General features: G+C 46.7%; 1 protein-coding gene across 1 annotated transcript in view; it reads left to right on the top strand.

Annotated features, from left to right (window-relative positions):
- kiaa1549lb (KIAA1549-like b) overlaps positions 1-9471 on the top strand; it is a gene marked incomplete at both ends in the record, with an annotated part of 39978 nt that extends 30507 nt beyond the window's left edge. The window contains 5 exons of the mRNA XM_084437371.1: positions 6169-6543; positions 6648-6745; positions 7694-7842; positions 8035-8186; positions 9205-9471. Of these exons, the coding sequence (XP_084293497.1) occupies positions 6169-6543; positions 6648-6745; positions 7694-7842; positions 8035-8186; positions 9205-9471 (1041 nt within the window). The remainder of the gene's footprint in view (positions 1-6168; positions 6544-6647; positions 6746-7693; positions 7843-8034; positions 8187-9204) is intronic.
- Positions 9472-17623: the final 8152 nt, after the last annotated feature.

The raw sequence follows: 17623 nt of genomic DNA, 5'->3' as shown, positions 1-17623 counted from the left end.
TCACCCTCACCCTCACTGTCCTACACCCTCACCCTCAACCTCACCCTCACCCACAACCTCACCTTCACCCACAACCTCACCCACAACCTCACCTTCACCCACAACCTCACCTTCATCCACAACCTCACCTTCATCCACAACCTCACCTTCGCCCACAACCTCACCCTCACTGTCCTACACCCTCAACTTCACCCACAACCTCACCTTCACCCAAAACGTCACCCACACCTGCAACCTCACCCACACCCATAATCTTACCTTCACCCACAACCTCATCATCCAACAACCTCACCCTCACCCACAAACTCACCCACAACGTCACCCACAATCTCACCTTCACCCAATACGTCACCCACAGCCGCAACCTCACCCACACCCGCAACCTCACCCTCACCCACAACCTCACCAACCCTATCCCCACCCTCGCCATCATCTACTGTAACAACACTCTGAACTGGGAGATTTGGCCGGGTGCCGCTCAGAATGAGATATTCAGCATGTTTTAGGTCAGATATATTATCAGTCAAATAACATGACCAACCTAGTCTCGTGATGCCAGACTGCTGCAGATACTGTATCCGCCACCAAAAGTCAGGAGACATCTTCATTGAAAACCATTGCTAGAACAGCACCGAAAACCGACATTGCCGATTAGAGCCACTGCCTACATCTCCAATAGGGTGAAGGACCCACCTTACCGGAAATTATGTCCTCAAACAAACTGGAGTGGAGAATCAAAACAAAACAAAACATTCACCATCCCATTAGGAAGAACCGTCCTAAAGACGTTGGATTGGTTCAGTTTTTTTTTTTACAATCTCTCAAATTGTTTTCCGCCACCTTTAGCAACGTAACCGGGATGAATGTCCTCAGTGTCTAGTTGAGCGCAGCGTTTAGAGACTGACTCGTGTGTCTATTACCCAGCCTGGCCAACCTGCATACCTGCAGGACAGCCTCAGTTCACCCTCTCTCACCTGTGCCTTCTATCAGATAAGAACCAGAAAACAGCAGCTGCCCAGGTGTGCGATGGAGGACACGGTGACATGATCGATAGCTGCAGAATCATAACCAGCTGGTGGTTTTCTGATTAATAATATATTTCTCAGGCTTGCTGCTTCTCCTGTCCTCTCTCTCTCTCTCTCTCTCTCTCTCTCACTCTCACTCTGCTGCTGAGATACTGTTGCCGGGGATACAGAGCCCCATGGACACATTCTGAATACCAATAGGAAATGTAAAGTGCCGCTCCCAAAAGTAATCTTCCAGACCGTATCTAAACAAACTAGAACACCGATTTAGTGTTTCACTTGAGGAGCCAACGCCGCTGATAGCTTAACCCTTTTCAAAGGCTACCGTCTGAATTATGATGTTTTATTAAGCTGCCTTTTTTGTATAATCAAGTTTAAACGGCGAGAATTACACTACAAGTGGCATAAGCACAGTTGGCGACGGCCAGGCTGAAATAGCGCAGTTTTATTTTCTAGTATCTCCACAGGCAAACCACCACCTGCCCCCCATCTCTGTCCTACACCTTCCAGCCCCACCACTCCGCCTCCTCTCTCTCTACCTGTCCTGGGAGGGGAACATGGCCGCCCTGCAGTTACCCGACAGCAGAGTCGGCCAGCTAAAAATATGACGCTATGGGCTAGTCTCCCTCTCGCGCCGAGAACCAGACCCGGCTCTGTTGGTTACAGTGGGAATACTGTACATTAGCAGCGGGTCACATTGCTGCGGATCCACGTCTCCGCCTGTCCGTGTTGCGGTGGGGGACTGATTTATGAGGCGCGCTGCACCAGGTCTCCTGTCCCTCCCCTTGACTCGGCGCAGGAAGTAGGGCACCCTCGGCTCCTCTTCATTTATCACGGAGAGAGGAAAGGGCGGGAGGGAGGGAGAAGGAGGTGAGGAGAGAGAAAGAGGGGCATATAGAGAGAGAGAGGGAGAGAGAGAGAGAGAGAGAGAGAGAGAGAGGGGGTGGGGTGGGGTTGAGAGAGCACAGCTCAACCTAGAGTAAAGGGATGAAGAGTAGTAGAGAGAGGGAAGAGGTAGAGGATGAAGAAAGAAAATAAGGTTTTAGAAGAGGACCATATGGACAGAGAGATAGAGGAAGATGGATGCCGTCAGAGAGATTTATAGGAAACAGATAGAGGCAGTGAGAGAGAGAAAGAGGAAGGCACACAGACCCCCGGCAATTTGCTGCAGTGCTTAATTACTTGTCTGTAATTTGCTGGATTGTTTATCGTCACAATTAATCTGGGAGCAATATGAGAGGGAAGAGAGTCAGAGGATAGATAAACAAAACTCAATTCACTGAACAAAGCTGTCCCTGGTACCGCCTTAGCCCTCGCTGGAACCAACCAGGGAGCAGCTTTCACAGGGTCTCCTCCCATTCTGCTGATGAGAGCCCCCGGGTGCGAAGTCAGCACCTTGTCAACAGCGTGACAGGAAAATGCATCACTGACTTCCTGAATCATTGAGGCTTTTAATTTATATATATATATATATATATATATATATATATATATATATATATATATATATACACACACATACTAGGGGTGTAACGATACACTAATCTCACGATACGATGTACGATATTGGGTTGACGATAACAATACGATACGATACACTAAGGGCAGGTGTGAAGCGTTGCAGTAGCGCTGCTGTTCACACCAATAGTGCATTTCTCCACATTTCTACTCCACTACACTTTGTGAATTTAGAGCTTAACTGTTTTAATATCATGGATAGGCCTAGACACAAAAGACGTGTTTGTTACCAGCGTTGTGTAGCCAGCGTTCACTGATATACAATAAACATATCACGATATTGTTTTCATCTTGACGATACGTATTGTGACGTTTCTGTATCGCAATATATTGTGGCACGATATATTGTTACACCCCTAATACATACAGTATATATATATATATATATATATATATATATATATATATATATATATATATATACATACATATATATAGGGCCCTCCAAGGTTGCACTATGTTCCTCCCCTAAAACCAAACCACATACAAAACGCAGTAGAAAGATGCAGTTTCATTTCAGCCCAGAGAGAGTTAGCAGAATGACACTCCACTGTCTGTGTGACGTCACCTTCTGTCTCAGCCATTATTCTTTGCTCTGTGGTACTAATTGGAACTTCAATATGTTGCCATGGATCGGCTCACTACTGTAAGGGGGTTGTATGCCGTTAGGGCACAATGCCCAGCAGGGCTGAGCCTCACAGGGGCGCGGGACAATTGATTCAGCAAGCAATCGCCCATTCCTTTAACTGGCAGCATTAAAAACGTTTTATTTCAAACTCAGAAAATCCATTGAGGGAGAACCTCAACTTCAATGATCCAACAACAATAAACAATAAAATTATAGATTTGCACAAGGTCTAAGGCTCATGAACATGATGGCTTTTATTTAGGCTTCAACATATTTGCGTGTTCAATTTTAGATGGATGGATGGATGGATGGATGGATGGATGGATGGATGGATGGATGGATGGATGGATGGATAGATAGATAGATAGATAGATAGATAGATAGATAGATAGATAGATAGATAGATAGATAGATAGATAGATAGATAGATAGATAGATAGATAGATAGATTGTAGAAGCCCCTCTCACTGCAGGGAAAAGGGACATGTATAAAAAAGGCCTGCCTTTTATATCACTCTGCTGCTCCCCTGGGGATTTATAAATTCATATCTTATCTTAATATAGCCTAGGCTGAATTCACAGATCGCTGACTAAGACAAATAATTACATTCTTAAAATGCACGGCTTGTTATTTCAATGGTAAGCGAATATAAGCTATAGGCATTTCGACAGATATAATAAGACTGCAGTAAGACTGCAATGAACACATTTTGCTAACGCAATGCAGACTAGAAATGGTGCTCAGAGAGCATAGACCTCTGCCGCAGAATGCATTTCGTGGCTCTGAGGGCGCCAAAATTGAATGGGTTCTAAATTGGCCCATGCTATACCCCTCCACCGAGTTTCATGAAAAGCAGTCTGGTAGTTTATGTTTAATCCTAGTCCAAAAAATGACTGGAGGTGAATGCGTGGCTGTATTTGGTCAGCTCTGTGGAGCCCCCCTCAGGTCACAGCTGGCTGGGGGCAATGTGGTGCACTCCGGGCTCTCCCCCTGCACACCGCAGTCCAAACCCCGTGACTCTAGCGCCCCCACACAGGGAGCTACAGGAAATTTGGTCTGGCAGTTTTTGCATAATCCTGGTTAAAAAAAATAATGGAGGTGAAAGGCCGGCCGTGTTTGGACCCGACCGTGCTTCAGATCTGCTCCAAAATGTAATGGGTTCTAAGTTGAACTATGCTACACCCTTCCACTGAGGTTTGTGAAAATCGGTTCTGTAGTTTTTGCGTATTCCTGCTAACAAACACACGCACACACACACGCCGCCAAAAACATAACCTCTCTCCCTGCACTGGTGCTGGGGCGGGGGTAATAATAGTATAGTTCAATATATTTTAATGTACTGTCATATTAACATTTATTGTAGGGCGTGTTGTTCATCTTGTGTATGGCTTTCTTGGTACGGGACTAGGCCTGGTCCAGATAGGGGTGGTCTAAGAGAGGATAAATGTCTTGCACGTAACACTATGCATGGTGCAAATGTGTGCACATTGCTAGCTGCTCATGTGTATTGAGCTATTCATGGTGGTGAACAACCTCTTGGACCCCCACCAGTCCGGGTTCAAAGCTGGCCACTCGACAGAGACCCCCTCCTTGCAGTGACAGTCACTCCATGCCACAAGAGCAAACTCTTCTTCTTCTGTCCTGATATTCCTAGACCTTTCAGCAGCATTTGATAGGGTAGACCACCAGATCCTCCTCTCCACCCTTGAGGAGAAAGGCGTCACTGGCTCTGCACATTCCCTGTTTGCATCCTACTTGAGGCCGCTCCTACCAGGTGACATGAAAACGGTAGATGTCGGAACTGTCGTAAACTGAGTATGGGGGTTCCGCAAGGGTCTGTCCTGGGTCCTCTCCTTTTTTCCCTCTACACTACATCTCTAAGTTCTGTCATCCGCTCGCATGGCTTCTCCTATCACTGGTATGCCGATGACACCCAACTGGTCCTGTCAACCCCTTCTGACACACAAGTGGAGGCATGCATAGCTGGGTGCTTGGCTGACATCTCGGAGTGGATGGCGACACACCACCTCAAGCTCAACCTGGACAAGACTGAGCTGCTGTTCTTCCTGGTGAAGGGCGGCCCACACCGCGACCTGGCCATCACAATTGATGACACATTGTTGACGGTCTGCAAGGAATCTGGGTATGACCCTGTACTGTCGTTTTCCGCACACATCACATCCATCATACGCTCTTGCGGATTCCTGCTCTACAACATCAGGAGGATTCGCCCTTTCCGCATTGACGAAATGGCGCAGGTGCTCATCCAGGCCCTGGTCATCTCCCGCCTGGACTACTGCAACTTCCTCCTTGCTGGGGCCCCGGTGTCAGCATGGAACTTGTCCAGAAAGCTGCTGCTTGCCTCTTGTTCAACCTCCCCAAATTCTCCCACACAACTTCCCTTATCCGTTCCCTACTCTGGCTCCCTGTAGCAGCTCGCATCCAGTTCAACTCTGGTTACCATGACTGCTACCTTGGGGCGACTGGTTGCTACCTCGGGCGACTGGTTGCCCCGTCACTCCGAGGCCCCTGTGGTACATCAACACGGTCACGGCTCTTCTCTGTCCTGGCCCTGTAGTGGTGGAATGAACTGCTCACTGACATCAGGACAGCAGAGTCGCTGCCCATCTCACCTCAGGCTCAAAACTAATCTCTTCAAGAAGTACTACCATGATCCTGCATCTTAAGCACCTGTTGTATTTTTAGATTGCTATTCTTGCACTTTGCCTTCAGCGCTAGATTAGTCACTTGTTTCAGAAAGCAGATGCACTTGTGAGTTCTGGAAAGTAGTAGTACATTGGCTTTTCCTACATTAAATGCAATTATTGTAAGTTGCTTTGTATAAAAGCGTTAGCTAAATGACTAATGTAATTTAATGTAATGTAATGGTTTCACTATTGTGTGTGTGTGCGTGTGTGTGTGTGTGTGTGTGTGTGTGTGTGTGTGCATGTGTGTGTGTGCGCGGGTGCATGCGTGCCTGTGTGTGTGTGTGTCAGACGGAGCCGGAGCTGATCGAGGAAACCAACGTGGACCGCCTGATGGGCCCGCGGGGCTACATGTACGGCCGGGGGGTGAAAGGTCACTCGGAGACCTCCACACTGAGCTCCCAGCCCTCCATAGATGAGGTGAGGCAGCAGATGCACCTGCTGCTGGAGGAGGCCTTCAGCCTGGCCTCAGGGGGGCACTCCACGGCCGGGCGCCATTCCCACCACCCTCACTCCCACCATGGGCACTACAGCCCCGGGCCTCCCCCCCTTCCCTACTCGGATGTGGTGACCAGTGCCCCCGGCACCATGAGCCAGGGCCGGGGAGGCCTGCAGTGGTTACCAGCCTACGGCTTGGACACGTACCAGTGCAGCCTCCCAAAACCAGTAAGACACGCGGCTATGTTGGCGCTAAACATCTATTTTATTATGTAATGAACACACAGTGCCTTGGCTTGTATACTTGTGTCAGTCTTGGTTCTGAACCCTAGGCCTTCCGGTTCACCCAGCTTCCTGACATGGTGATGGGCTCCCCTCCTCCCCCTGTACCCCCCCGCACCGGCCCCCCTCCAGGAGCCTCCCTACAACGGTAAGGCCCAGCACCTCTCCTCCCCTCATACACACACACACACACACACACACACACACACACAGACACACACAAACTTACACACACAGACACACAGACAAACACACACACACACACACACACATACACACACACACACACACACACACACACACACACACACACACACACACACACACACACAGTACATGGCAGTATGCTAATGGTCTCACCTCAGGTGCAATTAGCACACACCACCCCAAAACCATCTGACTCAACATTAAAATTCAGATGGTATTTAATACATATTCACCAGGTAAATGCACTGATGCCCTGGTGATTTTGAATCCTGTGTACATTTGAATGCTGAATCAATGCATTGGAAGATTACATGAAGTTAAGGAGATGTTGATATTTTCGTAGAGAGTCTCTGCCCCCTTGTGGTATATGGTTGGTATTGCATATAGATAGATAGCTATAGGACTACCTAGTAAGGACAACAAACTGAGGCTCACTGAGGCACTAATTACAGGTACACTCTATCTGTGTGTGTGTTAAGCTCAAGCATATGTATTGCCTGCTTAAGATGACACTGGGCCGATATACTATATAAAATGAACTTTCCTGGAACAATAGAATTAGGCTCAATGGGCCTGTCCCAAAAAGTTAACCCTTTAACACCTGACACTCCAGACAGACTCAAGCAAACGCTCAAAGTATCTAAAATGATTTCAAATACATATGTATTTAACTGAAAAATTATTTTTTGAAAATCTGTCCTGATGAAGGTCTAACCGAAACATTGGCAGATTAAAAGCAGAGAAAAAGTGTGTGCGGGAGTATGTCATTATTAATTTGAAACTCCCAGCAACACAACATTGTGAGAGTGTGCACGTTGGTATTTTCAAAAACATATTTAACCCCATACGTGATATGAGAGTGTATTATCTATCCCTCTCCCCCCTTTAGCTCTTCGTCTGACCTGGCGCCCAAGGGCCGAACCTCCGAGTTGTCTGTCACAGACATGCAGACTCAGCACGACAGCAACCCCTACCCTCCCCTCTCCAGAGCAGCGCTGGCCTCTGTCACAGCAGAGCAGTCTATGTCCAACTACTCAGGTCAGTGTGTGTACAGGTGTGTGTGTGTGTGTGTGTGTGTGTGTGTGTGTGTGTGTGTGTGTGTGCGTGCGCCTGCATGTGTTTGTGAGTTTTGGACAGCGACCTCATTTAACCATCCTCTACAAGAAAAGGTGGATAACTAGTTTGTTTTGACAGTGAGCTCTTCGTCTCTTCCTTTCCTATCCCCAACAGGAAACCCGATGACAGCCGTGTACGCCATCCCGGCCGCCAGGACCGGTTACTCCGACTTCTTTGTCTCCACGCCCCCGTCCTCCTACCGCAGCCCCTCCTGGATGTCCTACCCCCCTGAGCCCGAGGACGTGCCCCCCCAGTGGGCAGACTCTGTAAGGGTCCTTCACACCCCACCTCACACACACCAGGGAAAGCCCCGTTCTGCTCCAGGGTTAGGGACAGTCTAGAGGGTGGAGGGTCCGATTGCTAAAAGCAACAAACTGTGGCATTATGAAGAGTTTTGTTTCATGGTGCCTGGAATGAGATTTAAGCCGCAGAAGCACAATTATCAGTGCAGAGTGAATGACAATCAAATTTCTTCCATTGTTAGCCAGCCACTGTTTGGCAGCCATTTTGTATGAAGCCTTTTTTGTGTGATTGACAGTAAAGCTGAAAAAAAACCTGCCATTCATCACTACCCTTGAGCAGGATGGGGCGGCTAACCTTTATTATTCACTTGTCTTTCTTTCTTTCTTTTTCTTTCTTTCTTCCTTTCTTTCTCTGTCTCTCTCTCCATCTCTCTCCCTCACAAGATGGGTTCCCCTCTCTGCACTAGACTCTCCTTGTCTGTATGGAATGTTCTTTTTATCCCTGTTTGTCTGCCTGTTTCAACCAGATGCCTTCACACAGTGTCTTTTTGCAGAACCAGTGTCATTTAGAAACCATTTGCTGAACTGAATTTATGGCTGGCGTTGAGTGGACACAGCAAAATACCGGGGTAGTTGAGCACATTTCCTAAATGAACACCTATTTTGTTTTTGTTTTAATTTTTTTTTCAGAGTGTGTTTGTTGTGTAGGTCAGCACAGTCATGCACATTTCATACCCAGATTGGAAAGTAGACTATTAACGGACTTCAAACTCTGTTTGAATCCATTGTCCAGTGATTTCTTATTTCTGTTCCTTTATTGTGCGTGTCGTCCTAGTGTGCTTGTGTATATTTTACCTTATCACCCATTTGAATATAGTACTAGTGCAAGAGAGGCAATGTTCACTCAGCAAACTGATACAATAGTGTTAATTAGAATAAGAAAATTAGCAGCTGCATTTCCTGTGATTTTGGTGGGCAACGAAAATGGCCACCAAAATAGTTGGTTGTTTCCTAAACCCCCCTCCCCCACCGTCTTTTCCAGGTGCCCCTGCCGGGGTATGTGGAGGCCTTCCCTCACCCCCGCTACCCACAGGGCAGCACCCCCAGGCTCCCCCTGCAGTACAGCCAGTCTTCGGAGAACCCCCCAAGCTCGACCGCTGCCTCCCAGCAGAGTCTGCCCGACGTGGGGGATCCCATGGACAGAGTGCCCCTCAGCAGCCTCTCCACCTCCGCCCTGGTCCAGGCTATCCGTCAGGAGGTGGCCAAGCTGGCCAAGAAGCAGAGTGACATGTTTGAGTTCCAGGTTTGATTCTGCCCCCTAGTGTTCATTAGGTGGGACTACAGTGTGTTTCTTCACACCACAGATTGGGACTCCCTCAGAGGAACTCTGCTTTTGTATATTAAGACTGATTTAAGGTTTCTTCTCCCTGCTCTTTCTCTCTCTTGTCATGGGGAATGGCCACTTTGCTTGGACATGTTTGAACATACTCTGGGTCTAGAGTTAGTGAAGGGTGAAAGTGTTCTGTATCCATCTGTCATCTCAACGATGTTTCTAAGATTACATGCCATTCATTACTTTTTATTGTAAATACCTAAGTAATTCAGCATAGACCTGCTAAAATGAAAGGTGAGTGTGTCTGTCAAAATGTTGAAGAAGTACAATGGTCATGACAAATAATTCTGTCATGATGATGAAAGGACCAAATGAAGGAGAAATGAATAGATCACTGTGTATATAAGCATGTACATAATAGTGATGACATCTTTCTCATCTCTTTATACACAACAAGCCCTCAAGAAACACCTCAATTGTGTTGTCTGTTGAAACTGTCAGGAAAGGTCACAAGGTGAGGACTATGTCCACTAAATCTTTTGATTCCATAAAGTAAATATGTCTTCTCCAAACTAAGGAGAATGGGCCTAAAGTATATAATGAAACGTGCTAGTCACCACAACATGAGCCTCTTGATGTTAAGTCCTTTTATTGCCACAGACAACAAACAATAAACAAACAGCTCTTATTGACATAGACAGAGGGTGGCACAGCAGCCCACTACTGCCTGCTGTTGGTACCGGTTCGGGCTTGAAGGTTTGGACTTGATCCCTGTTAGCTCCACGGCTGGGTGAGCTCCTCCCCCAGAGGTCCACCATTTGCATAACGATGTAACTGTCTAAGCCACGTTTGAACTCCTTCCTGATGATTGTACTATAACAAACACTTTGTAGGGAGAGCCGGTGAAATGCACTTTATTCGGGAGGTATGTGTCACATGAGGCAACGGAGCCACTTTATGGAAAGCCCTTCAGCAGCTTTGATTGATCTGGAAGGAAAGGTCACAGGACCAATCACAGGCCACAGTGTTGCAGCATACTGTAATCAATGCCAAGACAGGATAGAAATGGACTTCTGTTGGGAGGACAATACAGACGATGGCAACAAATTACACTCTACCATAAGAATTCTCTCTGACTGTGTTTCTGTGAGAATGCCATTTCCAGTCTCTCCAGCCCTGTTCTTTCAAATGCAGGCGAATGTCTTGTTTTCATTTGGACCTAGTTGTTTCCATCAATCCACTGTACAGTTGACCGTCTCTCTTTCAGACGCAGGCTGGGAAAAGCCCTCCGATACCAGCTGAGTGTGTCTGTGTGTAAATATGTGAGGAATGCTGTCTTGATTCCAGACCATGGTGTTGCTTTTCTCTCCAGCATTTATCGTGCTGTTGGAGCAGAAAAGACCCATGGTTGTGGTTATATCTTACCATGTACTGTAAACAACTCTTTTTGTCTCTTACCTGTATAGATGCTGACCAGCTTTGTGTATAAATGAACATCTTTCACATTATAATGGTTGGTTTATTGGAACTGATAACCAGACAACGTGATTTGAATTTCAGATGAGCTCAATAAAGATGGTAACAGAATTGTTTGTTGTGGGTTGTGGACCAACAATTTAATCCTGTGAAAATAAACAATTACTGATTGACGTTTCTGGGTGATTTGATCACTTCCGTCTCCTTATCTGTTGCACTTTATCATACCGGACGGTGTTCAGGAAGACGTCTATAAAGAAAGGGAGAGTGAGAGATAAATGTAACTCAACATTTTAGTTCAGTCTTTTTTTAGGCTATAATTATATTGAAAAAAATACTTTCCAGTTAAGATAAGTTGAGGTTGTGTTAAAAAATAATTCTAATTGTCCCCAGGTTATTATCAGGCTTACATCTTATGGTATCGAAGCTGTCTCCCACCAGCGCACCGAGCTCAATCTCCTTCAGTCGGATGGCCAGCTCACAGATGTCATCCCCTTCGCTCCAGGGCATATAGGGACCATCGACGCTGGGACTGAACACTTCCAGAGGTCGGTACTCCGGCACCGCTAGATTGTTCCCATCGGGCCAAGTTTCAGACTGCACAGCGGTGGGCACCTGCTGTTGCGGCTGCGTATTCAGATTGAGATTTACATGGTTCTGCTTCAAAGTGAACCAGATATCTGCCGATGAGCTTGAATTGTCATCATAGATTGAAGGAAAGTAGCGACTCTGAGCACTCATTTTTTTAGGTAGGCCTATTGAATTCAGCGGAGTTGTTTTGGTTCGAAACTTTGATGCACTTAGTGATCCTGGATCCTGGAACAATAAACCCTAGGCTATATGCTTACGGACACGCAGGGCATGCATTTCCGAAACGCATTGTGGCGGGGTAAGACTCTTGTAATATTCATATTCCTGGACACTTTTAGAGAGTGAAGATAAAAGCAAGCAGCAATCAACGGGGCCAAGCGCAACAAACGCATGAAAGGCAAGCGAAACGCCAGCCACATTGGAGCTATGCATGGGAGTAGCCCTTCTCAGTCCCGTTGTCGCATTACGCTCGCTCATGCCAGACAACAGTCCTTTAATTGCTGCTCCATTCACTTTGCCGTCAAAATAAATCGGTGTCGGCTTTGCTGGGTTTTGAGGCTTAAAAACCCAGCATTTGTTAAAATGGACCCTTTTGCATAGGTAAGTGAAGTTTCATGTTTATCTGACACTTGTAAATATAAGCGCCTCTCAGGCCGACACCGATTTATTTTGACGGCAAAGTGAATGGAGCAGCAAAGGACTGTTGTCTGGCATGAGCGAGCGTAATGCGACAACGGGACTGAGAAGGGCTAGTGAGTATGTCGCCTGACCAGGTGAATCAGGTTCAACTCATACAACAGCATCATCATTGTAGTGTCTTATATAGTTAAATAAGACGCAGAGATATCTTCCTGGTTCTTTAATGAAGACCAAGACAACAACAGAACAACAGTTACGTAGACGTATTGTCACATGACTATTAGCCTACCAACGGCGGCTCTTAAAGGATTAACATGGTGGTTCAATATAACACTTTCCAGGTATCTTTAGGCAACAACAAAACACATGTGTTTAACTATTTCAGAATTCATCCATACAAATTCTTTTAAAACATGTTTTTAGAGGTCTGAATCTGCCACTCAAAAAGTTCACTCACTCAAAACTGGGCGTGATTCATTACAACTGATTGACAGTTCTCTGAGCAAATGACCAACTGGAATCATTATGATTGACAGGCGTGTGCCCCGTTACCATAGCTACCACCGCTCCGAGCTAAACAACACAAGAGCTAGATCGCGCAACAGCCAGATCAATAGCCATTTTTCTAGCTGCTAACCAGGGGCATTTACAAAGTCCTTAATATTATATTAACCCCCAAACATTATAAAGATACACGCTACCTAACAGGCCGTATCCTCGAATTTGCATTAGGCCAATTTGGGAAAAGTACGATAAAAGTATAACGACGACACGTCTCCCCCGCGACAGAGGAAAAGCACCCTGCAGCCGGCCACGCAAGCTTGGAGGCTTGGGCTATTAGACTAGCTTTCAGCCAGCTACGAACAGTATAGACCTAGTTAGTCAAACAATTGCAACTGTGGGTCTTACCAGAAGACAGATCATTTGCGCTGTGAAACCGACATAAAATCCGCATTGTTCACCAGTCTAACGTTATTTATCTTAGTAGGTGTCCAACAAAGCCAGTTGAACACTGAAACGTTACTGTTCTGGGAACATCTGTCAGTTGTGGTGATATAAAGGAATTGAGTGGAATACCACCGCAATAACTGATTATTAGTCAGATCAATTCAATCATTATAGCTTGTTTCATATACAAAGGCAACACAATGTGCGCTTTACAGAAAGGGGGAGAGGATGTAGCCTACATGTAGCCTACTTATCCTACCCCGAATTATGTGGGAGACTGCATGCGTTTGGAGAGATAGCGGGCCGTGCACCACGACTCCGTGAGCGCAGCGGTCAAGGGGTATAGCCTACTCCGGAGTCTGGAGACTAACAGGTCATGCAGTCAATAGATCTCGTTTTGAATGTTATTGTAATGCCCTCTGGTTATAATATAATATATCTACTGGAGCTGTTTAATCCCAAAATGCGCAATGCTTCCTGAAGTTGGGTCGGATCGAGGTGCTGGGATGATCAACATTATGTGGAGCAGATGCCACAGTGATGATAAGGTTTACACAACTTTCAGAATGTTTTGCAGAATTACAATTATTTGGAGTTGTAAATTATGAAAGGAACATAATAACTTGACTTAATATCTTCACCTCCACCCACCCTGAAATGTAGTCATAATTTTTGCACAATAGCCTCTATATGCGCATCACAACGCTGCAATACAAGACCTTAGGACAAACGATTCAGTACACAGGTGTTTGATCAAGTTAAGATCTCAATGTGAGAATAAATAAATGACAAAAACCCGCACGGGTACTGTAGGACTACGTCTTTATTTTCCGAGGTAATTGTTGCGCATACAACATGACATTAAATTAAGACATAGACTACTTTCTCATAAAACAGGGGGTGTTGTAACATATTTATAATATCATTAGGTGACATTGGCTGCAACCTGCCCTCCAGGACCTGCACACCTCCAGAGCCCTGAAGCGCGGGACCTGGACCTCCCGAGTCCCAGTATTGGAAATGTAGCTATGATCTGGTTACAAGAAAAGGGGACAAATTATAAAAGCGATTAGTAATAGCATCGATATTTTGCATATGCAAAACAGCATAAATTACAACAATAGGCTATTTATCAGTAAATCTAAATTATATCGAATTAAGTTTGAGCGAGAGATAATCGGGAGATTCTTGTGGAGACAAACTGACTTGTATCCAACTTTGACTTCGTAACTTTGCCTATTGTATTGGCCTATATACAAGCACGCTCACAACAGTTATGGTAGGCTATCGCTTCGGAAACCTTACAGCACAGTTTGCACCTGGTGCAAGTAGATTTGATGCCAGGGAAGAGTACAGTATGGTGCGCTGTGTTTCTGCCATTGCACAGGACGGCTAACGTTACCAAAAGCAAATGCATTGAGAGCTAACGTTAGCATGCTAGGATAATTAACACAGCTAGCTGACATTCCAAACATTAGGCTAGCTAACATCAACATGCTGGATAAAGACAGATAGCTAGCTGGATCAGACAGCTTTTTAAAAACTGTTGCCAATTACAGCTAACGTTATGGTTCGTTTATCTAACATTAGCTAGGTTGGCTACTAATCAGACACGATCATGGTAAAAACTTCCCAATTTGTATGACAACCACAAATACAATTAGGACTATAAAATGTACAAATTATATTAAAATAAGAGGTGGTCATCATTGAGACTGCAACTATTCAATTGTTCTCAAGATGAGAAAGGGTTCAGAGCTGCCTTACCATGTTGGATAGATGGTGAAACGGCGCAGACAGCAGGTGCGGGAGGCAGACAGGTTTCTGTTGGAGGCGGGTGCAGGGGAGTGGAGGAGGGTTTTTCAAACTTTAGGGTGACGCCAAGAATGGGAAAAACGTCACGAATTCGGAGTATTTTTACCCCGAGTCAAATTGGACTGAAAATGTTACGCTTCCAGTTTCTCAAAAACGACAAAACGGATATATTTAATGTTTTTATTGTGTTTCTTCTATGTCCTATTGTGCAAATAGCACGTTCAAACTCAAAAAAAGTGAAAATGACCATGTTAATCCTTTAAAGGAGCCTGAACCATAATACTCCTCCCTTCTACAATCAAAGTCGTCTAGCAAATAAAATACACAGTGTAGATCTTCAGAACAACTATTACTGCTTGAACACTATATAACTCTCAGAAATTCCTGGGCCACCATCACTAGGCTATGGCCTACAGATCTAATCTGTCCGGTGGGTTTCGTGCTCTCTGGGGATATCTGGACAGCACTATCGTCCCGGGTTCCCCATCTTGTCCTGACAGGTCGTGTTGCATGCTCCTAGGTGGCGTCTCTTGTGCGGCTGCAACAGTCGGTGTGGCTGCGGCCGTCTCAGCCGTCGTTCTGGCAGTGTCCGGTGTGGCTGCCTCTGTTTCCCCTGTAGCTCCGCCACGTTCCTGCTCCCTTGGGTGTTCTCTTGTCGATACGGCTTGTCCTGTCGAATGCATCTGGTCGATGTGTCGCCGCCACACCATGTTAGGGCCCACCTGCACCTCGTAGCTCCGGGGTCCTGTCTGGGCTTGCACGATTCCGTACGCCCACTTTCCACCCCTCCGATAGTCTCTCACCATGACCTCCTGTCCCGCGGTGACTTGCCTCTCCCGTGCGCCATGCAGCATCTTTGCTTGTTTATTCAGCACGTCGTTGCGTCTGCTAGGCTTCATGAGGTCTAGGCGCGTGCGCGGCCTCCGCCCCAACATCAGGACTGCTGGGGTCTCCCCTGTAGTGACATGTGGCGTGTTTCGGTACGCTGCCAGGAACTGAGACAGTCTTGTCTGCAGTGTTCCTCCATCCCGTTTGGATGCTCGGAGCCCCTGTTTGAGGGTCTGTACAAACCGCTCCGCCAGCCCATTAGTGGCTGGGTGGAAGGGAGCTGAAGTTGTGTGTTTGATCCCGTTTGCTGCCATGAATTGTGCAAATTCCTCACTAGCGAATGTCTGTGCGTTGTCACTCACCAGCTGGAGAGGAAGTCCCCAGCGAGCAAACACTGCTCTCAAGCACTCAATGGTTTGAGCTGACGTCTGGGATTTGGTGCAAAAAACCTCTGGCCACTTCGAATGTGCATCTATGATCACCAAAAAGTTGTGCTCCTCAAAGGGTCCCGCATAATCTACATGTATCCTCTGCCACGGTTCTGTTGGCCACTCCCAGGGATGGACCGGGACCGGCGGAGGCATGTGGCGAGTCTCTAGGCACCCACTACAGTTCTTGGTCAGATTTTCGAGTTGTTCATCCACTCCAGGCCACCAGAAGTGGCTACGGGCCAGTAGTTTCATTTTTACCGTGCCCACATGGCCCTCATGTATCTGCTGCAGCACTCGACTCCGGCACTTCCCGGGTACAATCACTCTCATGCCCCACAACAAACAACCCTGATGTGCCGTTATTTCTTCCTTCCTCTGTATGTAGGGCATTACCTCCTTGCTACCCGTGGTTGGCCAGCCAGTCATGGTATATTCATATACCTCTGATAAGACCGAGTCCCGTCTCGTCTCCCGTTTTACCACTGCACTGGTCAACGGTAAGGCTTCCAACTGTGCCGCATGGAAAACCTCCACGGCGTCCACCCTGTCTTTTGGACTCTTGGCTAATGGCAGTCTTGATAGTCCGTCAGCATTGGTGTGCTGGGATGTCTGTTTATACTCAATATCATACACATGACCAGCCAGGAAGAGTGCATACCGCTGCAGTCTGGCAGCTGTCATAGCTGGAATGCCTTTCTGAGGACTGAAAATGGACAGCAATGGCTGGTGGTCTGTCACTAGTGTAAAACGTCTTCCATACAGGTATGTGTGGAATTTCTTGACCCCCCAGACAAGTGCCAATGCTTCTTTGTCGATCTGTGAATAGTTTTTCTCTGCACTATTCAATGTCCTTGAGGCGAACGCCACGGGCCTCTCCGATCCATCCTGTAGAACATGTGAAAGGACGGCCCCTAGGCCATAGGGCGAGGCGTCGCACGCTAGTTTCACTGGGAGTTCGGGGTCGTAGTGCGTCAGTACCTGTTCGGATGTGATGAGCCGTTTGGCTTCTCTGAACGCCCCCTCACACTGTCTCGTCCAGCACCACTTCCTGTTCTTCTCCAACAGTTGGTTGAGGGGCTGCAGGACCGAGGCCAGGTTAGGGAGGAACCGTCGATAGTAGTTGATCAATCCCAAGAATGATCTCATCTGAGTCACATTCTGTGGCTGTGGTGCGTCAACCACAGCATCTATCTTCTCTTGCGTTTTGTGTAGTCCGCTGCTGTCAATCTCATGTCCACAGAACTGAATTCTGTCTTTGAAAAACTCACACTTCTGTGGGTTCACCCGCAGCCCATACTCCTCCAGTCGTTTGAGGACGCTCTCCACATTGGTCAGATGTTCCTCATCCGTGTGACCAGTGATGATCATATCATCCAACAGGCATTGGGTCCCCGGAATGC

Source organism: Borostomias antarcticus (assembly GCF_949987555.1).
Source record: "Borostomias antarcticus genome assembly, chromosome: 4".
NCBI classification, from domain to species: domain Eukaryota; kingdom Metazoa; phylum Chordata; class Actinopteri; order Stomiiformes; family Stomiidae; genus Borostomias; species Borostomias antarcticus.
The sequence above is the reverse complement of the archived record's forward strand: the minus strand, read 5'-3'. Positions and strand labels throughout refer to the sequence as shown.